General features: G+C 39.2%; 2 protein-coding genes across 5 annotated transcripts in view; one reads left to right on the top strand and one right to left on the bottom strand.

Moving 5' to 3' along the window:
- LOC124789921 (soma ferritin) overlaps nt 1-3,298 on the bottom strand; it is a 68,525-nt gene extending 65,227 nt beyond the window's left edge. For both annotated transcript variants that reach the window (XR_007016188.1, XM_047257441.1), the window contains exon 1: nt 3,128-3,298. Coding sequence is in view for 1 of the 2 variants with exons in the window: in XM_047257441.1 (XP_047113397.1) it covers nt 3,128-3,232 (105 nt within the window). In the remaining variant the exon portion in view is untranslated. The remainder of the gene's footprint in view (nt 1-3,127) is intronic.
- A 176-nt stretch (nt 3,299-3,474) lies between these two features.
- Nucleotides 3,475-25,904, top strand: part of LOC124788088 (tetratricopeptide repeat protein 17) — a 337,226-nt gene continuing 314,796 nt past the window's right edge. For all 3 annotated transcript variants that reach the window (XR_007016058.1, XM_047255188.1, XM_047255189.1), the window contains exons 1-2: nt 3,475-3,671; nt 3,867-4,132. Coding sequence is in view for 2 of the 3 variants with exons in the window: in XM_047255188.1 (XP_047111144.1) it covers nt 3,564-3,671; nt 3,867-4,132 (374 nt within the window). In the remaining variant the exon portion in view is untranslated. The remainder of the gene's footprint in view (nt 3,672-3,866; nt 4,133-25,904) is intronic.

Below are 25,904 nucleotides of genomic sequence, written 5' to 3'. Positions count from 1 at the left end.
TTAATAGAAGCCTGTTCAATAAACAAATTAGCACTGAACAACTACAATACAGAAACATGCAATGAACAACCACGACAAAGAAACTGACAAACTATACACATCAAAAAATGTTTTGCATCACCTCAGTTCCCAGAACTCCTGAGGATAGACGTTGACTGTGCGTATTGTATCACAGACATGGTCCCTTTGACTGTTCAGAGATATCACTAAACCCACTTAAAGATGTAAACAAGCGTGCATGAGCAGCACCTACTTGACGGTGGGGGTCCGACAGCTGATCAGTTCCAGTCATTCCACCAGGAAGGAGGTACACATCTCTTGTGGTCTGTAGTTCAACCATGCCTAGATGGTCAATAGTGCAGTACAATTGCATCTATATTGTTACTTTGTGCCAGGATGAGCTCTCAACAAGGGAAGTGTCCAGGTGTCTCAGAGTGAACCAAAGCGATGTTGTTCGGAGATGGAGGAGATACAGAGAGACATGAACTGTCGATGACAGGCCACCCAAGGGATACTACTGCAGTGGATTGCCACTACCTATTGATGACTCAGAGGAACCCCAACAATAATGTCACCATGTTGAATAATGCTTTCGTGCAGCCACAGGATGTCGTGTTATGTCTCAAACTGTGCACAATAGGCTGCATGATGCACAACTTCACTCCTGACGTCCATGACGAGATCCATCTTTGCAACCATGACACCAAGCAGCACCATGCAGATGGGCCCAACAACATGCCGAATAGACCGCTCAGGAGTGGCATCATGTTCTCTTCACCGATGAGTGTCGCATATGCCTTCATCCATACAATCGTCAGAAATGTGTTTGGAGGTAACCCAGTCAGGCTGAACACCTTAAACACACTGTCCAGTGAGTGCAACAAGGTGGAGGTTTCCTGCTGTTTTGGGGTGGCATTATGTGGGGCCAGCGTATGTCACTGGTGGTCATGGAAGGCATCATAATAGCTGTATGATACATGAATGCCATCCTCTGACTGATAGTGCAACCATATTGGCAGCATATTTGCAAAGCATTCATCTTCACAGGCAAAACTTCGCACCTCCATAATGCACATGTTTCGAATGACTTCCTTCAGGATAATAACACTGCTCGACTAGAATGGCCAGTATATTCTCCAGACATGAACCCTATCAAACATGCCTGGGATAGACTGAAATGGGCTGTTTATGGATGACGTGACCCACCAAACACTCCGAGGGATCAATGTCGAATCACCGTTGAGGAATGGGACAATCTAGACCAAACGTGCCTTGATGAACGTGTGGATAGTACGCCACAATGAATACAGGCATGCATCAATGCAAAAGAACGTGATACTGGGTATTAGAGGTCCCGGTGTGTACAGCAATCTGGACCACCACCTCTCAAGGTCTTGCAGTACGGTGGTACAACATGCAATGTGTGATTTTCATAAGAAATAAAAAGGGTGGAAATGATGTTCATGCTGATCTCTATTCCAATTTTCTGTACAGGTTCCAGCACTCTCAGAACCAAGGTGATGAACTTTTTTGATGTATGTACAACAAAATGTAAGAAATATCTGCAAAAATGAAAGTGAAAAGAAATAAATAACTGCAACAAAGAAAGTGATAAGAAATAACTGCAACAAAGAAAGTGATAAGAAATAACTGCAACAAAGAAAGTGATAAGAAATAACTGCAACAAAGACAACAAAATAAACATTGTAAGAAAGAAGTTTGTAAAAAACAACTTCAGTGGAGACCTACACTATTCTTGGGGGGGAAAAAATAAATAAATAAAACCTGTCCAACTTAAAAGTGGAAGCTCTCCTATACAAAGAATTTAGTACCACATGGTACTAATCAACAGAAAAAAATATAACTGTTCTGGACTGCCATTTTTGATAAATTAATTTTTTTTCCTCTTAATTATAATAAAAATAATTCAAAAGGTGACAGTAAAAGACCTTTGGCAAATATGTCCAAATGGAGGATACCATTGCGTCATAAAGCAATTATCTCACAAATAAAAAAAACTCCAATAAAATATCTAGAACTGATAAAGAATACAGCATTTTTTTAAAAAAATCTGAAATTCACATCTTTAAAATGGTGTTCACAGTATCATCTTTGGAGGCCTGTATCTTGGGGCAGGATTTTTTTTTTTTTTTTTTTTTTTTTTTTTTGGAGGAAACAAGAAAATACATGTTTCTTACTTACTCCTGAATTTTAACAAATGCTAAATTCAATAACATCCAAGACTATGAAGGTAACCACCTCCTGAAGTGATACGGATTATGCCTATCAGTATCCACCATGCTAAGATACCTTCACTTTTAAGGGAAAGCACTAGACAGAACAGGCAGAGGATAATCATAAAACTATTCATTACTGGTTTATTAAAATGTGTAAACTGAGGTAATTTTATGCAGCCTCACTTAGTGTAAGTCTGAGACAATAAAAACTTTCAGCTTTAATTCATGGCAAGTAGAATCTGAATTTTGAATTATGGTTTTTAGGGTATACAAAATTACCTCCATGTTGGTGTTCCATAAGCATTTTAATGATGATGCAGAAGAAAAGCCTCTTAATTGTCTCGCACCAAGTGATTTAACAGGTAAAATATAGGAATATTGATACTTCCATAAGTAGTAAACTTTTGCAGCACTGGCACCACAAAACTGTACGATTCGCTAAATTAAATACAAATAATAATAGCTATTCGAAGTTGGCTTGCTAAAAACAGATTGTTATGGACATTCAACAGGACCTGTTTACCTCTGTACTATAGCTTGGCGTACTTGATAATTTTTTCACACTAATTGGAAGTTGGACGTTAGCGCGCTATAGTGCGTAGTGCACAAACCTTTCATGTGCCATGAAACCATATTAACTGTTATTGTAATTGCGCTTCTGTAAAGTTTGTAATTTCCTTAACGCACCAAGCAGTTTTGTAAAATTAAACGTATACATTACGCACTACGCGCTAGGGGTATAACTGTAATTGCACGTTTGACTCATGCTGCAGTCTTTCGGACAAGATTCTGCAACTAAAAATGTCATAAGTCATTTGTCTAGAATTCTGTTAAAACCGTTTCCTAAAAAAGTAGTTATAATATACGAATTACCTGATCTCTGTACTAACCATTGACAAATACACATAGCTTGCATAAAGTTCCATATTTATTTGTTTATTAATGGCATCTTCACTATCTTTGTGAAAATTCTGACGAACTTGACTCTCTGTCATTTTCTAGCAGAAGTATTATTCGGTGTCTGCTAATCAGAGAGCTACTTTGATCCGTCACTCGCCTGTGGGCTCCCAAACGTCAAAGTGTCAACTATACTGCTCAGAGATATTGTGTATCAAACCTGCAAGGTTCTAAGTTATGCTACATAGACAAGCTGTCTCTGAACTGGAACAATTTGACAGTACCACAGCATCGTGAGTACTGCATGTGATGCGAATGTTGGCAAACCTGACAAGTTTCCTCCCCACTGCTTGTATTGGTTTCTGTAAAGTAAATAAACAAATCGGGCAGGTGACAATACAATGTGTTTGCTGAAATACTCATTTTAAAATGGTCGAGGTTGGCTTGAAATTGTTGGTCGTAATTTACAGTGTGTTTACACGCTGTTTCGCAGTCACTCACTGGGTAGTGACCGAAAATGGACGTATACAGGCCCAGGTATATCTAAAATAACATCGTTCAAGAAGTCAAGTTTCACACAGTGGTTTATATATCATTAAATATTGCAAAATACCGACAGTTCTACAGATCCCAAACACAATGATACTTTTGTTGTTGGTGTGCTGATATACGGTAATAAAATATGTCTGTAACTGTAAATGCATTTCAGCTAACACACTTTTTTTCTTTAAGCTTGATTCAGCATTCCATTTGCGACGGCCATATGACCTTTTTGCTCTGCTAGAACAAGAGAGTAGAGTGCGAGCAATTGATCACCTACATCATGATTTAATTTCCCGAAAAGCGGCAATTGACAGACACTGGGCGAGCCTTGAGGGAGCAACTGACATTGAGACGCGCTTTTACTCTGAAGATAGTGATTGTATTCGTGCTGGCCGTCGTTTAACAGATACAGACTTATATGATAGTGCATTAGGAGACCTTAAAGAAAGAATAAGGTAAGAAGTTATGGTTCTCTTACCGAGTTATGTAAATGACTCCTCGTGACCCATTTACGTGTTTCGAATTGTAAATTACAAGGGTACGCTATTACAGCAGCGCTGCGAAAATAACAACAGTCATCCTTAATATTCTTCACTACAAAACTGTAGTGAAGAATTACATGTGTAATATCGAAAAAACAAATTCGAAGACTGTTCTTAAGATTGGCTGACGATAAATTTTTCTCTTTACACAATTTGCTTTATTAAGTTACAGAACGTAAGTAACAAACACGATATTTAAAATGTCTGTTTTTTAATTTTGGCACCGATACATTATCGAGAAAACTTTAATGCTACTTGCAGGATTTTTTAATTGTTGAACTTATTTAAAAAAGGGCAAGATTTCAAATTTTCACATACGATAGTTGCTATATGTTGTACAAATCTGTAAATTTTTGTGGCCTTCCAAACCTACCAGTACCAAATGTTGCTTTGTTCCATAAATCAACTATGATGTGTTTACAAATAAAAATGTTTTATTCCACGGTATTTGTGCAAATGTCAATAACAACAAGAAGTATCCGGGTCTAGTGTAGCAGAGGATACAACCCGTCGGCTTTGGACAATGACGTCACAAGTCGGCAGAGAGCAGTTTACCATTTTCGCTTTTGCTGTTATGTTTCAGTTTCGTTTTTTTATTGATTGCTTAATAAAGTGGATCTGTTTATTCTATCTCGTGAGATTTTTTTTTTAAAAAAGCCAAAGAACACTTATCAGCTACTGAAGGGAGCTACAACACTAAGAAGAATCGCTTCTCGTTTGGCGACTTGTGACGTCATTGTCCAAAGCCGACGGGTTGTATCCCCTGCTACACTAGTCCCAAGTTTCCTAATTGATCAATTACAAGATAAATGAACTATATAGTTCAGTGAATGACAAATAAATAATCAAACTGATAATTAACAATAAGTTCATGAAACAGTAATAAAATAGTTGCACAGTGTGGTGTATGTATGGTGTGCAGTTAATGTATAGTTCATTCTCACAAGGAAAATGGGTCATTTGTCACATATTGTACTCAAGGAACTCTTGAGCAGAGTAAATTTCTTTACTTTTGATCCACCTCAATAGACTAGTTTTAAATTTATTTACTGGCACTGTGTAGGCATTTTCAGATAGCTATTTTATTGAAGTAGACAGGACCAAGACATTTGTAGCTGTTATGTGTCTTTGCAAGCCTAGCATATGGTATATTAATTGTATGTCCACTTCTTATGTTAGGGTCGTGAACTGTTCTCCTTAAGTCAAATTTATTCAGATTCTCTTTAATGAAGACAAGGCAGTTGTAAATATACAGGCTAGACACTGTCATTATATTTAGTTTCTTAAAATAATCTCAACATGTTTCCAATGGGCTAAGTTCTGCTATGCACCATGTGGCTTTCTTTTGCCATTTAAACACCAATTTTGAGCCAACAGAATTGTCCCATAATAGTATTCCATAAATCAGTGCGAATGGAAGAATGCAAAATGTGCATATAACAGAAGTTCTTTACTGACACTGCTCCTCAGCTTGTACAGCAGATATATGGCACATGCCAATTTGCCACATATCTTCCCTGTGTGGATATCCCAGCTGAGCCTTTGATCTCTATAAAATCCTAATAATTTTACTGTTTTGTTATCATGACTGGGAGCATTCAGATTGAATACAATAGCTTCAGTTTTATTATCATTCTTCTGCAGTAAATTTGTCTCAAACCAAGTAGTGCACCTCTCCTTTGCCACTGCCATGCTGAGTTGCACATTTTCGAGATTGGTATCACATGTGATGAATGTTGTGTCATCAGCATATAGCACTGCATCACATGATACAACTGCAGGCAAATCATTTTTATAAATAATGAAAAGGAAAGGTCCAAGAACAGATCCTTGAGGTACGCCCTTTACAACTGGGAGACATGCTGACATTTGATTATTTACCTTAACTAACTGTTTTCTATTGTCCCAAGTATGACTGCATTAGGCATGGATCATTCTCTCTCACTCCATAGTGCTAGAGTATTTTTCTTCTTCTTATTTATTTATTTATTTATTTATTTTTTAACGAGAGTATTGTGGGACACCATATCAAAAGCTTTCCTGAGGTCCAACAGTGTTGCACAGATAAGATCTTTATTTTCAAAACAATTGTATATTTTTGCTACCATGCTCTCAACTGCTTTGACTGTAGAAAGGCTGGATCTGAAACCATACTGCGCCGAGCTGAGTATATCATTATGTTCAAAATATTGACTCATCTGTTTATGCATGCAGTATTCTATTATTTTTGATATTATGGGTATAAGTGATATTGGTCGATAGTTGTCTGGCGATGCTGTATCTTCTTTCTTATGTGCTGGTTAAACTACAGATATTTTTAAACATTCCAGATAATTACCTTCATTTAAAATTTTGTTGATTATTTTAGTCAATGGCATTACAGTTTGATTTCTGATATATTTAATAACATAATTTGAGAGACCATAGCAATCCTCTGCTCTAGAATTACTGAGCTTAGCTATTGATTCATTGACCATCTTCTCAATTACACAAGTCCAGTGAAAGCTGTGTGTCTGCTTATGTTCATTTCTGGCAACAGTGCCTCTGCCTTACTCACTCTCCATTATGCTGTTATCTGATTGAGGTCTGATATCTTTATCATCACAGTTAGTTTCTGTTTTAATAATTTCCCATGCAGCTTTGCATTTATTTACTGAATTCAGTATATATGTATTGTTTGCTTTGCACTTAGCTGCCTTGATTTCAGACCTGTAAATCTTTTTCACTTCCATGTACATTTCCTTGTCAGCATTATTGTGCTTGGACCTATTATGATTCTTATTGTACTTAGATGTGGGGTTTGGTGTAATGATTTAGCTTTGATATTTTCTTACATCATTTAGGACAACATGCTTCAAAATTTTCAGTTAACAGTTCTAGAAATTTGTTAGTTGATTCATTTGCATTTGCAGTGTCTATTATTTTATTCCATTTTATTAAATTCAATTTACTTATCATCTTGTTTAGCATTGATTCATTAATTGGTCTTGTAGTTTTTCTACGGTCTGTGGAAGTTTCAGTTGCTTTACTGTTAAGAGTTTTTCTGAGCCATAGTCCCTCATGATCTGAAATGCCTAGCTTGATTATGCTGTATTCTGTTTTGTTTAGATGAAAATTACACATTATGTTATCTAGACATGCTCCCTGTCTTGTGGTTTTGTCATTTACACAACTGAAGTTAAGGGTCTTCATGTATTTAGCAAGTGATCAACCTTTCTATTCTTAAACCTAATGTCTATATTGATATCACCAAATATTAGTATTCTGTAATTTTTGTATTTGAGTAACAACAGTATCAGGTTCTCTGGAAGCTCCACAAACTGGTCTTCATTATGTTTTGGGGGGCAGTATACTGAAGCTTTTAAAATTTCCTGGTTTGGCAACATTATGGCTGCAGCTTTAAATTTTGCTTCTACGAGGTGCTATCCAAAATTTTTGGGACTGGTGCTGCCATCTGTTGAAAACCTTACATTTGGATTAATGGTCACCATCACCCTCAAAGTAGTTCCCATCCGCACGTACACCGGTCCCAGAACTTCTGACACTGGTCAAATGTTTTCTGGAAGTCCTGTTCTTTGAGGGTGTTTATCACCACCAACGATGCTTCTTGAATCCTCTCTACCAACGGCATTTCAACTTGAGTTTCAGTTTTGGGAATAGTGCTAAGTCGCAAGGTGCCAAATCTGGCGCATACGGTGGGTGTGGTACAACTGCCATGTTGTTTTTTGCCAAAAAGGTCCTGGTGAGCAAGGACATGTGACAGGGCGTGATGCAACAGTGAGTTCCCTTGATGCCAAAGTTCGGGCCGTCGTCGCCGCACGCTTTTACGGAGCCACTGCAAATCGTCACAGTAGTACGTGGAATTAACTGTTTGGGTGGGTGGGATGAATTCTTTGTGCAAAATTCCCTTGGTATCAAAGAAAATTTTGAGCATGCTCTTCACTTTGCTCTTCACCTGTCTCACTTTTTTGGGTCTCGGAGAGCCCAGGCGCTTCCACTGGGCCAATTGTTGCTTTCTCTCTGGGTCATAACCATAAATCCACCTCTCGTCACTGGTGATAACCTGTGACAAGGAGGGTGGATCATCAGATGCGGTCTGACGAAGGTTTGTGCACACTTCAACACACTGTGCCTTCTGATCGGCAGTCAAGATCCTTGGCACAACTTTTGCAGTGACACGATGCATGCCCAATTCATCAGTCAACATTCATTGACATGCCTGTAACCAATACCCACTTCATCCACAAGGTCTTGAATGGTTAAACATCAATTCACACAAACCAGTTGTTGAAGTTTGGCAACAATGTCTGGCATTTTGCAGCTAACGGGCTTTCCAGTGTGAGCCTCATCTTCGACATCTGTACGGCTTGCCCTGAACCGAGCATGCAGCTTGCCACTCAAACACACGTATATGGCTCATGCTCTGTCTCCCAAACATTTGTTGAATCACTTTCCCTGAGATTCACACAGAATTTGATACAAATGCGCTGTTGTGTTCGCCGATCCATCGTAAAATCGCCGTACACCAAACACAGAGTATTACGGAAATCACTGTGGACACGCAACACGTCCTCCCAGCTGAATGCCACTCCGCACACTGACTCAGCAGATACGGAGTCCTCGGCACCTAGTAGTGCAAAGATCTACTACTCCTAGTCTCTAGATGGCAGCACGAGTCCCAGCAATTTTGGATTCCATCTCGTATGCACAGTCCACTTACATCTATAACTTCATAGATTAGGTTCACACTCTTTTTAACATATACAGATACACCACCATGTTTAATACATGTTCTACAGTAGCTGCTTGCCAATTCGTATCCAAATGGTACACTTAATTTTAGTTCATCATCGCTAAGCCAGTGTTCATTTATTGAAATCACAGTGCTGTTTAAGTTTTCCAGCCAATACTGTAGTTCATTAAGTTTATTCTTAAGAGACTGCACATTAGTATGTAAGAGCATTACACCTGTACTTATCTTACTATGGTTTTCCTGTAGCCCTTCAGCAAAAAATCAGTGAGATGGAATGGAACTTCTGCTTTCTTCTTCCTCAGTATATGACCATTTGATGGGTTTTCCAGTGTTCACTGCTCCTTTAGATGGCGTGGTGGTGAACTTCTTGTCTTGTTAAGGGGATGAATGGCTCCTATTACTATTGCCACTGTTGATGTTGTGTTTTCTATTATTGGTGTTGATTCTTTTCTTGTCGCCTGTGTTTCTGATGATAATGATTCTGGGGATACTGCTGCTGCTGGTGACTGTGCTGCTGTTGCCAATGGTGGTTGTGGTTCTGCATCATATGTGTGGAAATAGAAAGAGAACAAACATTGACAAGAATTCTTTTGCATATGTTAATTTTGTGAAATGTAGTTTGTGCTGACAAAATGATCTGTAGAAAATCCTGAAGTCTAGGTGTGGTAGGAAGCAGACAGTTTTATTATGAGTTGGTGAGGACAATAAATGTGAATACAAAGTTGTAGATGTGATGTGATACTGATCTGTAGCTTAGGTTGAAGTCAAAGTTAAGGCTGGAGGGTGATAGTTTGTTGGTGAATTGCCAAAGTAGTACTGAACACTTCAGTGAATTAAAATTTTGTATAGTAATATTTACTGGTAATAGTAACATTTACTGGTTCCCTCCCCATGAACCATGGACCTTGCCGTTGGTGGGGAGGCTTGCGTGCCTCAACGATACAGATAGCTGTACCGTAGGTGCAACCACAACGGAGGGGTATCTGTTGAGAGGCCAGACAAACGTGTGGTTCCTGAAGAGGGGCAGCAGCCTTTTCAGTAGTTGCAGGGGCAACAGTCTGGATGATTGACTGATCTGGCCTTGTAACGCTAACCAAAACGGCCTTGCTGTTGTGTTACTGTGAACGGCTGAAAGCAAGGCGAATCTACAGCCGTAATTTTTCCTGAGGGCATGTAGCTTTACTGTATGGTTAAATGATGATGGCGTCCTCTTGGGTAAAATATTCCGGAGGTAAAATAGTCCCCCATTCGGATCCCCGGGCGGAGCTACTCATGAGAACGTCGTTGTCAGGAGAAAGAAAACTGGCATTCTATGGATCGGAGCATGGAATGTCAGATCCCTTACTCGGGCAGGTAGGTTAGAAAATTTAAAAAGGGAAATGGATAGGTTAAAGTTAGATATAGTGGGAATTAGTGAAGTTCGGTGGCAGGAGGAACAAGACTTTTGGTCAGGTGAATACAGGGTTATAAATACAAAATCGAATAGGGGTAATACAGGTGTAGGTTTAATAATGAATAAAAAAATAGGAGTGCGGGTAAGCTACTACAAACAGCATAGTGAACGTATTATAGTGGCCAAGATAGACACGAAGCCCATGCCTACTACAGTAGTACAAGTTTATATGCCAACTAGCTCTGCAGATGACAAAGAAATTTAAGAAATGTATGATGAGATAAAAGAAATTATTCAGGTAGTGAAGGGTGACGAAAATTTAATAGTCATGGGTGACTGGAATTCGACAGTAAGGAAAGGGAGAGAAGGAAACGTAGTAGGTGAATATGGATTGGGGCTAAGAAATGAAAGAGAGGGCCGCCTGGTAGAATTTTGCACAGAGCATAACTTAATCATAGCTAACACTTGGTTCAAGAATCATAAAAAAAAAGCTGTATACATGGAAGAAGCCTGGAGATACTGACAGGTTTCAGATAGATTATCTAATGGTAAGACAGAAATTTAGGAACCAGGTTTTAAATTGTAAGACATTTCCAGGGGCAAATGAGGACTTTGACCACAATCTATTGGTTATGACCTGTAGATTAAAACTGAAGAAACTGCAAAAAGGTGGGAATTTAAGGAGATGGGACCTGGATAAACTGAAAGAACAAGAGGTTGTACAGAGTTTCAGGGAGAGCATAAGAGAACAATTGACAGGAATGGGGGAAAGAAATACAGTAGAAGACGAATGGGTAGCTCTGAGGGATCAAGTAGTGGAGGCAGCAGAGGATCAAGTTGGTAAAAAGACGAGGGCTAGTAGAAATCCTTGGGTAACAGAAGAAATATTGAATTTAATTGATGAAAGGAGGAAATATAAAAATGCAGTAAATGAAGCAGTCAAAAAGGAATACAAACGTCTCAAAAATGAGATAACCAGGAAGTGCAAAATGGCTAAGCAGGCATTGCTAGTGGACAAATGTAAGGATGTAGAGGGTTATCGCACTAGGGGTAAGATAGATACTGCCTACAAGAAAATTAAAGAGACCTTTGGAGAAAAGAGAGCCACTTGTATGAATATCAAGAGCTCAGATGGAAACCCAGTTCTAAGCAAAGAGGGGAAAGCAGAAAGGTGGAAGGAGTATATAGAGGGTCTATACAAGGGCGATGTACTTGAGGACAATATATGGAAATGGAAGAGGATGTAGATAAAGATGAAATGGGAGATATGATACTGCGTGAAGAGTTTGACAGAGCACTGAAAGACCTGAGTCGAAACAAGGCCCCGGGAGTAGACAACATTCCATTAGAACTACTGACGGCCTTGCGAGAACCAGTCCTGACAAAACTCTACCATCTGGTGAGCAAGATGTACAAGACAGGCGAAATACCCTCAGACTTCAAGAAGAATATAATAATTCCAATCCCAAAGAAAGCAGGTGTTGACAGATGTGAAAATTACCGAACTATCAGTTTAATAAGTCATAGCTGCAAAATACTAACGCGAATTATTTACAGACTAATGGAAAAACTAGTAGAAGTCAACCTCGGGGAAGATCAGTTTGGATTCCGTAGAAATGTTGGAACACGTGAGGCAATACTGACCTTACGACTTATCTTAGAAGGTAGATTAAGGAAAGGCAAACCTACGTTTCTAGCATTTGTAGACTTAGAGAAAGCTTTTGACAATGTTGACTGGAATACTCTCTTTCAAATTCTAAAGGTGGCAGGGGTAAAATACAGGGAGCGAAGGGCTATTTACAGTTTGTACAGAAACCAGATGGCAGTTATAAGAGTCGAGGACCATGAAAGGGAAGCAGTGGTTGGGAAGGGAGTGAGACAGGGTTGTAGCCTCTCCCCAATATTATTCAATCTCTATATTGAGCAAGCAGTGAAGGAAACAAAAGAAACATTTGGAGTAGGTATTAAAATCCATGGAGAAGAAATAAAAACTTTGAGGTTCGCCGATGACATTGTAATTCTGTCAGAGACAGCAAAGGACTTGGAAGAGCAGTTGAACGGAATGGACAGTGTCTTGAAAGGAGGATATAAGATGAACATCAACAAAAGCAAAACGAGGATAATGGAATGTAGTCGAATTAAGTCGGGTGATGCTGAGGGAATTAGATTAGGAAATGAGACACTTAAAGTAGTAAAGGAGTTTTGCTATTTAGGGAGAAAAATAACTGATGATGGTCAAAGTAGAGAGGATATAAAATGTAGACTGGCAATGGCAAGGAAAGCGTTTCTGAAGAAGAGAAATTTGTTAACATCGAGTATAGATTTAAGTGTCAGGAAGTCGTTTCTGAAAGTATTTGTATGGAGTGTAGCCATGTATGGAAGTGAAACATGGACAATAAATAGTTTGGACAAGAAGAGAATAGAAGCTTTCTAAATGTGGTGCTACAGAAGAATGTTGAAGATTAGGTGGGTAGATCATGTAAGTAATGAGAAGGTATTGAATAGGATTGGGGAGAAGAGAAGTTTGTGGCGCAACTTGACTAGAAGAAGGGATCGGTTGGTAGGACATGTCCTGAGGCATCAAGGTATCACAAATTTAGCATTGGAGGGCAGTGTGGAGGGCAAAAATCGTAGAGGGAGACCAAGAGATGAATACACTAAGCAGATTCAGAAGGATGTAGGTTGCAGTAGGTACTGGGAGATGAAGGAGCTTGCACAGGATAGAGCAGCATGGAGAGCTGCACCAAACCAGTCTCAGGACTGAAGACCACAACAACAACAACAACAACAACAACATTTACTGGTTCAGTGTTTTGTACCCTTTAAGATACTCATGAGTCATCAAAATAGACTTTTGTCTCTTTTTCGTGTATGGCCTTCTCTTTCCAATTAAAACTGCATTGACAGTGAACAGTTCACTTAACACTTGGTGGTATATTTGTCGGGATTGGTGTTGCTGATTTGGGCACAAATTCAATATTAGGTCTGTTTAGATATAGATAGCTTGAGAAAAAGCAAGAATGAATGTAAATCACAAGTAGTTCATATTAGTGAAATATTTTCTTATGCATTTTGAGCTGACAAATGAACTTCTCCATATCCAAATGAACCCCAGCTCACCAGTCTTGAGCATAATATATTAAATCCTTATGTGAAGATTGTGTGCTTGATTTCTAACAGCCCATTCACCATGTTGTTGTCCAGGATGTACATATATTTAGTCAATTATTTTGCGTAATCTGTGATTACCTTTTTTGCAAAGTTATTAACTACACCATGTAAAGTGTCATATAATGGTTTATACACACTCTCTTGTTAGACAGTTTGATTTGAGAAAGGAGCAATATTTCAGAAAGCAATGCTTTTTTTTCTGGTGAAAATAAGTGATTTAGTGGTACTCTTCCATATCACTTCACACTGTAAAATTAAATGGTGTATTATTGGATATAGGATTTGCCTGTTATGCAAATGGCTGGGGAAAAAAATGTTTGTACATAACAGGCAGACCTTATATCCAGTAATTTTGCCTGCAAGCATGGCTACTAAACGAGATGCAAAACCAAATGATGAATAATGAAGTACAGTAAGTAGAAGAGCGATGTTTATTACTTCTGGATACATGTTGCGTAATGACCACAACAATAAAATAAGAGAAATATGAATTTATGAGGAGGTATATCAACAGTCTCCCCTCCTCTCCTTACCACCACCAACCATGGACTAGCTGAGGCGAGGTGCCTTGTTTGCCTCTACAATACAGATAGAGGTGCAACCACATCAGAGGGGCATCTGTGGTGAAATTAGACGAAAATGATTCCTGAACAGGGGCAGCAGCTTGTCAGTACTAGCAAAGGCAACATTCTGACTGACTGGCTGATCTGAACTTGTAGCATCAGCCAACATGGCCTCTCTTCTGTCGGATTAATGATAATGACTTCCTTGTGGATAAAATATTCCAGTGGTAAAATGGTCCTCTATTTGGATCTCTGAGTGGAGACTGCTCAGGAGGATGCTGTCATTAGGTGGAACAACATTCATTAGGTGAAACAAAAATGTTGTTCTGATGGTTGGATCATGGAATGTTAGATCTCTTAATCGGGTTGGTTGGGTAGAGGATTAGAATAGGTAAATGGGTAGGTTGTGAAGTTACATATGATGCAAAATAGTGACATGCAGTGGCAGGAACGAAGTGTCTTCTCGTCAGGTCATTACAAGGTTACTTATGCAGATTCAATTAGGGGTAATGCAGGACAAAGTGTAATAATGAATAAGAAAAAAAGGAATTCTGGTAAGTTATTATGAAAAGTATAGTGAATGCATTATACTAGCCAAGTAGACATCACAATAGTTCCAAGTTTGTGTGTCTACTAGCTCTGCAGATCATGAAGAGATTGGAAAATGTGGGTCAGCGGAAGCATCCGATTCCACCAGTCTGCTTTGATCCATGATGTAATGGTGTGGTGTGTGTGACCTCATTATGGTGTGGAGTTTTTTAGTAGATTGTGTTTGTAGATGTCGTGTTGTTGTATTTGATGGTGCCCTCTGGTGGTGGATGTGGATGTGGGTGTGCTGAGCTCAACTTGTGGACTAGGTTCATTTGAGTTTTGGTTGTCATCGTGCTAATGTGGTTTTGAGTTTAAGTAGTTGGTGCGGTAATATGGGTTGTGGAAATGTTTTCAATGAGTGATTAAGGTTCTTTCTTGTTTATGTGTTTGACATATTTGTTAGATCTGGTTAGTTTGGTGTTTGTTGTGTGTAAAGAAGCCTTTAAATTGCTTTTTCGTTAGGTGTGGATATGACAGTGTATCATGATGTTCTAAGATGGGTGATGATATGATGTCTGTCATTCAGTTTCTGCAGAAGTTTGGTCTTATTGCTGAGTATGTTAGTTTTCATGTTTGTGGCATGGCATTTTGTGTGTGTGTGTGTGTGTGTGTGTGTGTGTGTGCACGTGTGTTTATGCGCGCATGCCTACATTGTACTGCCAGCTTTTGTTCGTAAGTAATTTTTGTTTTGGTTTTATTGTATAGTAATTGTGATATTTTGTGTGTTGTATATTTATTGTAGGTCATTTGTGTTTTAACTGATGGAGTGAATATGGGTTTTTTGGGTTTTTGAGTTTTTGAGTTGTGAGTGTTTGGTTCCACTTTTTGAAGTTGTAGGTGTTAGTTTTTTTGTTATTGATAACTGTGGTTGAGCTGTGTAGGTCAAGGGAAATGTGTGATTCCTGTGATCTTATTGGTGTAGAGAATGCTGTAATTTAATTTTTTTTATATTATTTGTTTTGGGATGGTGCGGTGTTTTTTTATTGATGTATATTTAGCTTGTCCCCACCCTAAACCCCCCAATTTTCCGCAGTTGTCCCATTAGTTTCATTTTATTTTTGAAGGGAAATGTTACTGTGTCATTTTTATTTTTGTTCACATTTGTTGGCATGTGTCTCTAGTGACATCATTGTTGTCATTTTGTATATGCTGGAAGTAGCCGTTACTGCCATATTGATGGCATCATGGGTCAAAGCAGATGGGTGAAATCCGGCACTTCTGTAATGCCATAAATGTGGTATGAGACAAAAGAAATTATTCCGATGGTAAAAGGAGATGAAAATTTAATTATGATGGGGGCCTGGAATCCAGTACTGGGAATAGATGAGAAGGAAAAACAGAATAACATTGACTTGGTGAGGGGTACGAAAGGGGAAACTGCCTGGTAGAATTTTACTCTGAGCACAATTTAATCATTCATGCGAAACTCGGCTTGCCCTTTTCTCAGATGATATCCTGTGAACTATGGCTGAAGGACAACTGGCAAATTCCATATTCATAGATTTCTAAAAAGCATTTGATGTGGTGCCCCACTGCAACCCATTAACACATTGGCATACAGTTCTTTTATTGACATTGTTACACAGAAGTACACATATTTTTCAGTGAATTTCCTCATTTTTACAGCAACGTACTGTAAGCTGTATTAGAGCAGTCTGTTGTATTTCTATGTTACACTGTGAAATATGATCCTACATAGTTTGTCTAAGTGTGGTGAAGCTTAAAACGCTTGTTCACGTGTAGGCAAATATTTCACTCTCTCTCAAAGCAGGATTCTCCATGCTGTCCTCTTTGTAACAGACCTTACACCTTCTAGATGGTGCTGCTTTTTTGTCAGTTGGTGTAATTTTTGTGGGGAAAATGTCCCCAGTACCCTCCTTGTAGTCTTAATAGATTTGTTCCTTGGCTTGGGCGTCTGCGAATCCCATAATCAGGATGTTTTTTGGAATTTGTTCTGCCAGCTTGAGATGAAAATCTGTGAAAGTCATTCTTCTTTTACTGGAGATCATCATACAGTGTACTATACTTGCATTGAGAATTTCCATGTCTAACATATGAAAATATATTTTTATATCACTTCACATATCTTCTCATGAGAGGATGTAATTAAGAGGATGTAATCAAAAACTGATCAGTTACATATGATTCTGATGGGTTTTGGCCTAGGGGTTTGTGAATAGTAGCATCTATCTCACCTTCAGTGCTGCTCTTGGTAATGTAAGGATTATTGCAAACATTATCCCAGTTCCACACATCAGTAATTGTTGTTGTACCTGTTGCCAGCTCTGCTACACTGTCATGATAGTTGGGGGAAAAACTGCCTTTGTCAACACAACCACTGTTGTCCCTCACTTCTGATTCTGTGCCTTCACTGTTTTCAGACTCTCACCATCAGTATCACTCAGATTACTTCCTTCAAGAGATCAACATATTCTTTTGGCTTGGATTTCATATGGATCAGCCATGTTGTGCTACTAAATCTATGAAAATATGTCAGCTTTACATTGTAATATTTATCTGCAATTCAGTGTTTCCAGTTGATTTAAAGGTGAACACAGCTGCAGCCATCTATTAACATGCTGCCTGACCTAAAAATAGAACAATTGCTAATGCAGTACATGCCTAAGCACCACACAACAAGGCAACTGTACGATGACAGTTGTACCTGTCCTTCTACATAAATGCGTGCGAGCTCGATGACGGGTGTACCCGCCATTGTACAGCAATGAGTTAACGAAGGTGTGAGTTTAGGGAATAGATCCCCAGATATGTGAGTGGCTCGAAGACTTCTTAAGTAATAGAACCCAATACGTTGTCCTTGATGGTGAGTGTGCACCAGAGACAAGGTTATCATCAAGAATGCCCCAGGGAAATGTGAAACGACCACTGTTATTTTCTATATACAGAAATGATCTGGCAGGTAGTGTGAGCAGCAATCTGCGGCTGCTTGCTGATGAGGTTGTTGTGTACAGGAAGATGATGATGAGTGACTGTAGGAGAACGAGATGACATAGGCAAAATTTCTAGTTGGTGTGATGAATGGCAGCTAACTCTAAAACTTAAGGATTGTAGTAGAGAAGGTGAATGATAGTGTTTAGTTTATTGGGAGAAGTTTTAGGAATCTGATTATGAGAAGCTGACAGAATCTCACTATTATGAAAAGGAACACAGAGCACATATCCCAAGCTCTTCTGGTAAAGGATTTTACTACAACCAAGGAATTTACCAGTTGGTGTCAGTGCATATAACAAATGCAACAACAGAAGAATCTCATGAAAGAAGTATGACTGGCTTCTGAATCTGATCCCTATGTCAGTTGTGAAAGCTCAACATGACCAAATCTCTTTCATACACCGTATTGTAAGAGAAGAGAGCATTTTATGGCATCCATAACTGTTGGACCAAGTAAGCAAAAGATATCACCCATGAATGTTGACCTCATATGTAATTTATTTATTTGTCATTAGCCAACATTTGTTGAAATAGACAATTTAACAATTTTTAGGTTCATCACATTTGATAGTGAATCTAACAATGGGAAATTATGTACATTCATATTTCACTATATGAGGATGAAGAGATTTACTCTTTACATTCAAATTCCTTAACATTATATATACACTTATCAACTAACAATTTGTGAAGCCACTTCTTGAAAGTATCACCTTGTAGGTCTATCAGTGATGGTGATAACTAGTTATACAACTTTATGACTGTTTATTTAAAGGTGCATTGGAGCTCACACAGTCTTGTTAAGTCTACATCGAGGTTGTTTTTATATCTGGTTCCATACAAATGAACATCTCTCCTGCAAGGTAATGTATGTATGTATTATTATGTTTTTTATGCAATGAAGACACGTTTTAATATACAGTGAAGGTACAGTCAAGATGTTAAAATCTTTAAAATGCTTTTGACATGATTCTTGACTTTTAGTGGCTTGTGAGGCATGGAAGTAGGCAAGTCATTCATGTATACCAGGAAGAGGAAAGGTCCTAGCACTGAGCCTTGTGGCATGCCTCTTACAACTTTTAGGGCATTTGAGTTTTGGTTATTTACCTGTTTGTCAGGTATGATTTGATTAGTGCCAGTTTGTTATTCTTGATACCATAGCACTCTAGCTTATTTATTAGTATTTCTTGTGACACAGTATCAAATGCTTTACTCAGATCTAGGAGTAAGGCACAAGTGGTGGAATTGTTCTCAAAGCCATCAAGTATGTCTGTCACTTTCTATTGCATTTATTGTACACAAATCTGTTCTAAAACCAAAGAGTGAGGAGGAAAAAAGATTTTGTTCAGCAAAGTAGTTGCAGAGTTACAATTTAATTCAACATTCTGTTATCTTTGTTATTATAGGTATGAGAGATATTGGACGGTAACTTTTGGGTCTGTTTTTTTTCCCCCTTTTTTATAAATTGGGATAACAATAGTGGCCTTCATGACCTTAGGAAATTTTCCAGTTGTGAAAGTACTGTTGATTAGAAAGGTAAGAGGGGCAATAATAATGTCAATTATTTGTTTTAAGATGTTGTTTGAGATGCCATAGAGATCTTCACTGAACGAGCAATGTATGTTTGTGACCACTTTGTATACAGTTTGGCAGGTAACCTGTTTCCATTTAAAAGATAAGTGATTTAGGACAGGTATGTTATGCATAATACTTCAAGAAGTTGTATCATCTAGTACAGAGGTGGTAGGAGCTTCGAATTTAGTACTATTTACATAGAATTCATTTAATTTTTCTGGCTCTATTGGAATTTCTTGTCTGTTTTTATGTTTCCCTGCTATTTTGTTTATTACCTGCCAGGCAGATTTGCATTTGTTGCTGGAGTTTTCAATGAAAGTATCCTTGGCTCTCTGCTTTGCTGTCTGTATTTGAGTCCTGTACTTCTTCCTGGCTTCTTTATACCTCTTATTTCTTTCTGAGTTACCAGTTTTAGCCATTTTATGTAGGGCGATAAGTGTGTTTCTCAGGTCACGCAGATTAGGAATGAACCAGTTGCTCTGATTTTTGCACTATCTGTTTTCATCTTTTTAATTACTTGTGGGCAACAGTTTTGAACTAAGCTTATTGGTATGTTCATGAATAAGTTAAAAGCGTTATCATTGTTGTTACAGTTATATACTATGTCCCATTCAAGTTCTGATAATTTCTGCCTTATTTTTGTGATTTCTGGATATAATAGTTTGATCTTCTTACTGTGTTTGGGTTGTTGAGTAGGATAATTTTCACAGTTGATCTTCAGCCATAGGCCATCGTGGTCAGATGACACTGGATTTATCACTCCATACTGATATTCATCTTTCATCAAATGGGAGATTATGTTATCCAGGCATGCATCTAATCTGATTGGCTTGTCATTCATACAGTACAAGTTGTTGCATCTTAAAATGTTTTGAAAGTGGGTGATAGTTGGTGTTTTTTGTCAGATGTCAATATTAAGATCACCAATGTATGTTATCTTGTGTTGTTTGTATTTTACCAGCAGATACTTATTAAAAGTCTCCATTTGATGAATAAACTAATTAATATTAGAGCTTGCACTCCGTCTTCAGGCCACAAGTGGCCCATCGGGACCATCCGACCGCCGTGTCGTCCTCGGCCGAGAATGCAGATAGGAGGGACATGTGGTCAGCACACTGATCTCCCGGTTGTTATGATGGTTTTCTTTGACCAGAACCACTACTATTCGGTCGAGTAGCTCCTCAATTGGCATCACGAGGCTGAGTGCACCCCGAATATTGGAGCTTGGGGTGCAATAAATAGATATGATGACTGATTGAAGTTTGGGAAGTAATAATGCAACAATTTCAAGAAGTTTCTCCTTGCAGAAATGATGAACTTTCTGTTCTACATATTCAGTGTTAGAGTTTTTGTTTACAAAAATAGCAACTCTTCCATGACTGATTTTGGTTCTACAGTATGAGCTTGCTAATTCAAATCCTTTTGGGATATACAGAGCAGTCTCAGCTGGTGTGAGCTGGTGTTCATTTACACAAAAAAATGTAGCATGTGTTTGAATTTAGGAATACATCTATTTTGTTTTTGATTGATTGTACATTTAGAAGCATAATTAAAGTTCTGTTTTCAACAAGGATAGGCAAAGAATTAGATGCCTCTGCATTTAAAATATTTGTGGCACTGGCTGGGGGGATGACAGTCCATATTTTTTAGAGTCAGTCTCCACATTTAACCTAAAAACGATTTGTGATCCCATCATAACATAATTGACTGTTTGTTTAGCATTTGAGGCTTGTTTGCCATGGTAGAGAGCACTTCCTTGGTTACTAGATGTTAATGTAGTCCGTTGAAATGTAAACCATGGCGAGTATGAAATCTAGGTACAGAAAATGTTAAAGAAGAGGTGTATCAATCTTTAGCACTAATCTGTACTAAAGGTTGAAAGTGCCAGGAAGAATGGACTTGGTTAATTGAGTCTTATGCTGCAGCCATCAAATGAAAATCTGGCACGTGACGAACATAGCTACAACCAACGGGGGATGCTGGCAAAGGGCGCAGCTTACAGTTTGGGATCTTGACTTGTTTCTGTAAAAATGGCAGCTATTGTTAAACTGACAGCTATTGTGCCAGAAAGAAACTACAACAGCAGGCATTATGTCTCCCCATGAGCCATCTCGGCTGTCAGTGCTCCAGTGTGTGGTTAGAAAACTGTGTGGAGGACCAGTAGAACCAGTGGTAGTTCAGTGTTCCAGCTGTTTTCCTGGAAGGTAAGTGGGACTTTTAACACCCTGTGCAAGCTCTGTACCATATTGTTGCTTGTGGAATGGTGACTGGTCATGTGATGGTGTTGGAACCTACATAACTTTGACATTTTGAGGAACAGTGTCAGCTCAAATTGATGCCCTTAATCAGTAGTAGCAGGAGTTGCACAGTTGAAATGAGGAAGTCATAGTATTTTAATAAGGTTCTTGCTTTTGTTTCTACTGAAGTGTCACTGACTGGCATAACCCCAGCCCAACGAGTGTCTCTATCAATAGCTGTGAATATACAGGGTAGTCCATTGATAGTGACTGGGCCAAATATCTCACGAAATAAGCATCAAATGAAAAAACTATAAAGAACGAAACTCGTCTAGCTTGAAGGGGGAAAACAGATGGCGCTATGGTTGGCCCACTAGATGGCGCTGCCATAGGTTAAACGGATATGAACTGGGTTTTTTTTAAATAGGATTCCCCATTTTTTATTACATATTCATGTACTATTTAAAGAAATATGAATGTTTTAGTTTTTTTTCTTTTTTTTCGCTTTGTGATAGATGGCGCTGTAATAGTCACAAACATATAAGTATGTGGTATCACGTAACATTCCGCCAGTGCAGACGGTATTTGCTTCGTGATACATTACCCGCGTTAAAGTGGACCATTTACCAATTGTGGAAAAGCTCAATATCGTGTTGATGTATGTTTATTGTGATCAAAATTCCCAACAGGCGTGTGCTATGTATGCTGCTCGGTATCCTGGATGACATCATCCAAGTGTCAAGGCTGCTCGCCAGGTAGTTATGTTATTTAAGGAAACAGGAAGTGTTCAGCCACATGTGAAATGTCAACCACGACCTGCAACAAATGATGATGCCCAAGTAGGTGGTTTAGCTGTTGTCGTGGCTAATCTGCACATCAGTAGCAGACAAATTGCGGGAGAATTGGGAATCTCAAAAACGTCAGTGTTGAGACATCAACATCGATTGCACCCGTACCATATTTCTATGCACCAGGAATTGCATGGCGACGACTGTGAACGTCGTCTACAGTTCTGCCACTGGGCACAAGAGAAATTACGGGACGATGACATACTTTTTGCACGTGTTCTATTTAGTGACGATGCGTCATTCGCCAACAGTGGTAATGTAAAGCAGCATAATATGCGCTATTGGGCAACGGAAAATCCATGATGGCTGCGACAAATGGAACATCAACGACCTTGGCAGGTTAATGTATGGTGCGGCATTATGGGAGGAAGGATAATTGGCTCCCATTTTATCGATGGCAATCTAAATGCTGCAATGTATGCTGATTTCCTACATAATGTTCTACCAATGTTACTACAAGACGTTTCACTGTATGACAGAGTGGCAATGTACTTCCAACACGATGGATGTCTGTCACATAGCTTGCGTGCAGTTGATGCAGTATTGAATAGCATATTTCATGATAGGTGGATTGCTCGTTGAAGCACCATACCATGGCTCACACGTTCATTGGATCTGACATCCCCGGACTTCTTTCTGTGGGGAAAGTTGAAGGATATTTGCTATTGTGATCCACTGACAATGCCTGCTATTGTGATCCACTGACAATGCCTGACAACATATGTCAGTGCATTGTCAATGCATGTGCGAACATTAGGGAAGGCAAACTACTCGCTGTTGAAGGGAATGTCATTACACTTATTGCCAAATCCATTGAGGTTGACGGACATCATTTTGAACATTTATTGCATTAATGTGGTATTTACAGGTAATCACACTTTAACAGCATGCATTCTCAGAAATGATAAGTTCACAAAGGTACATGTATCACATTGGAACGACCGAAATAAAATGTTCAAACGTACCTACGTTCTGTATTTTAATTTAAAAAACCTACCTGTTACTAACTGTTTGTCTAAAATTGTGAGCCATATGTTTGTGACTATTACAGCGCCATCTATCACAAAGCGAAAAAAGTGGTCCAACTAAAACATTCATATTTCTTTACATACTACATGAATGTGTAATAAAAATGGGGGTCCTATTTTAAAAAATGCAGTTGATATCCGTTTGACCTATGGCAGCGCCATCTAGCGGGCCAATCCTAGCGCCATCTGGTTTCCCCCTTCAAGCTAGACAAGTTTCGTTCTTTGTTGTTTTTTCGTTTGACGCTTATTTCGCGAGATATTTGGCGCGGTCATGATATCCCTTTGATGGTGAAAGTGAGCCGACAAGTTTTATGTGTACGTTGGAGAATGGCCTGATGCATCTGGAAATTGAATGTGTGACTTGTGTTTATGTTTTCTGGCATGCAACACACATTCACGACCACTGGTGATGGTTCTTAAAAAAATCCTGGACCCCACAGATTTCTCTGTCAAGGATTTTGGATGCTGTCAAATACAACTTTACATGGAATTTCAGGCACAGATGGTCTGGGTGAGGGTTGAGACATATCACACCAAGTAAGGTCTTTTCTATTTATTAAATGTATTTGTTTGATCTGGAAATCAGTTGAATTACTGCGTAAATACTCCTGTAGCTGTTCATCTATGGATTGCACTGTACAGAGCAGATTGTAATTTATTGTACAAGCAATGGCACAAAACCTAGAGGAAAAAAAAAAAATCAGGAACTAAATTTTCTGCCCCTCTTACGTGTCTTTATGTCCATTGTAAATTGAATGGTGAACTGTAGTTGATGAATCTATAACAACTCTTGAGTTTCTCAAAAGTGAACTTAATTGGTTTACAATCCTTATAGACTTCAAATAATCTGTCTTCTGCATAGTAGTAGTAGTAGAGGGGTTTGTGGGCGCACGACAGCAATCTTCTGCATAAGGGGAGAAGTCACGCACAGCTTCATAATGTCCAGCAGCTCTTCGTCATATGCACTTGAGTTGTTTGTGCCTCTGTCAGTTTCTGGGAGATAAAATATAAATGTTTCAAACACATCTCAGCATATTAATGGAGAGCTGTGCTGATAGCATGCTGGCTAGCATCTACCACTGCTGCTAATGGTGCATTATGGGCCGGATGAAATGAGAACTACTTTTTGTAAGCTGTCTTTTGCGGGGATTAAGCACTCAAGAAAAGCATGTGCAATGGTTACAAATGCAAGTTGAAAACAACACAGCTGAAAGCAAGAGTCCAAGATTGTATCAAAGTCCAGTTCACAGGAGCATAGTTCTAGTAGTGGCCATGACACTACAAATGACAGAATATTGTAAGTGGTCTCTGCTCTGGGTTATATTCCGGCAGTGAGACTGGTCAGTGCTTGGCACGTCCTGCCCTCTGGCAGCTGGCCATATGCTGAGCCTAACAAAGGTGCAGGCAAACTAACAGTGGTGGACCATCAACCCCTGGACCATCAATAATGGTACGACTGGCCCTTAATATGTATGAGAGAAAAAAGTCTGATTTAGTGGTGGAAGCAGAGGCGCCACAACAATGAGGCAGTGACTCGAAACCTATGTGCTGGTCAGCTTCCCCCAGGAAGCTGATGTCCATCGCATGTGGGGCATCAGGCTCTGTTGAATCTATTTTTACTAGTAGCTCCCTGTCTGTGGGAACTGGAGAGTAAGGCCATAAGTGGCCTTTGTGAGTGTGGCTACACCATAGTCAGAAGTGCCACTGCTCAATGGCTGCTGCTTGTTGCTTTGGCACCAGGGCTGGAGTCATATGGAAATCTGGCTCCAAGAGGTGGAGTTGTGAGAGTGCTGGAGAGGCTCCTATGGAGCCTAGGCTGCACATCCCATGGGAGGCCCTTTCCTGACTCTGGCTGAGGAAGAACCTGTGAGGAGCCAGGTGATCAGTGCTCAGTGGTGGAGGGTGAGTGCAGGGTAGGATGAAAGACGAGAGGGGGTTCATTTGTCGGGCTGATTCTTGGAGAGGTCAGAGTGCAAAGGATGATGAGGGCAACACTATACCCAGTCTCCGAGAGGAGAAAATCTCTGACACAGCCACAAAAATCGTTAAAGCTTTGAGAATGAAGTGCGGCCCATTATCTGTCATTGGAGTGTGGGGGAGTCCTTTGATCAAAAAGACCTTCATGCAGTGTTGTCTGCTGTTGTGGAGTGGCAGTTGATGAGGTATGGTTAACATAAATACACATCAATAACAGTCAACAAATTTGCATCAAGAAAGAGGCCTGTGAAATCCAGGTGGGCATGTTCCTATGGCTGTCAGGGCATTGGGCACAGTGAAAAATGTTGCTCACAGTGGCTTATTGTCATGCACACTTGTTACATGCATGAAATAATTGCTTGATTTCTCTTTATTTGTGTAGCTGGTAAACATTGTGATGGCCAAGTATTTTGGTTTTTGACATTCCCTAGTGTCCATGATATAGTAGAGTTCATGCAGAACAACATGGCCGGTAGATGCACCATCGGCAGGGCACATGTGGGGAGAGCAGTATGGGTGTGGGTTGTAGACAGATGCTGTAAGGGAAATGCCAAATGCTGGAGGGGAAGTGCTAACCTGAAGCCTACACTTAAATCT

This window comes from Schistocerca piceifrons, chromosome 3 (assembly GCF_021461385.2).
Source record: "Schistocerca piceifrons isolate TAMUIC-IGC-003096 chromosome 3, iqSchPice1.1, whole genome shotgun sequence".
In the NCBI taxonomy this organism is placed as follows: Eukaryota; Metazoa; Arthropoda; class Insecta; order Orthoptera; family Acrididae; genus Schistocerca; species Schistocerca piceifrons.
This window is presented reverse-complemented; position numbering and strand designations above follow the sequence as displayed.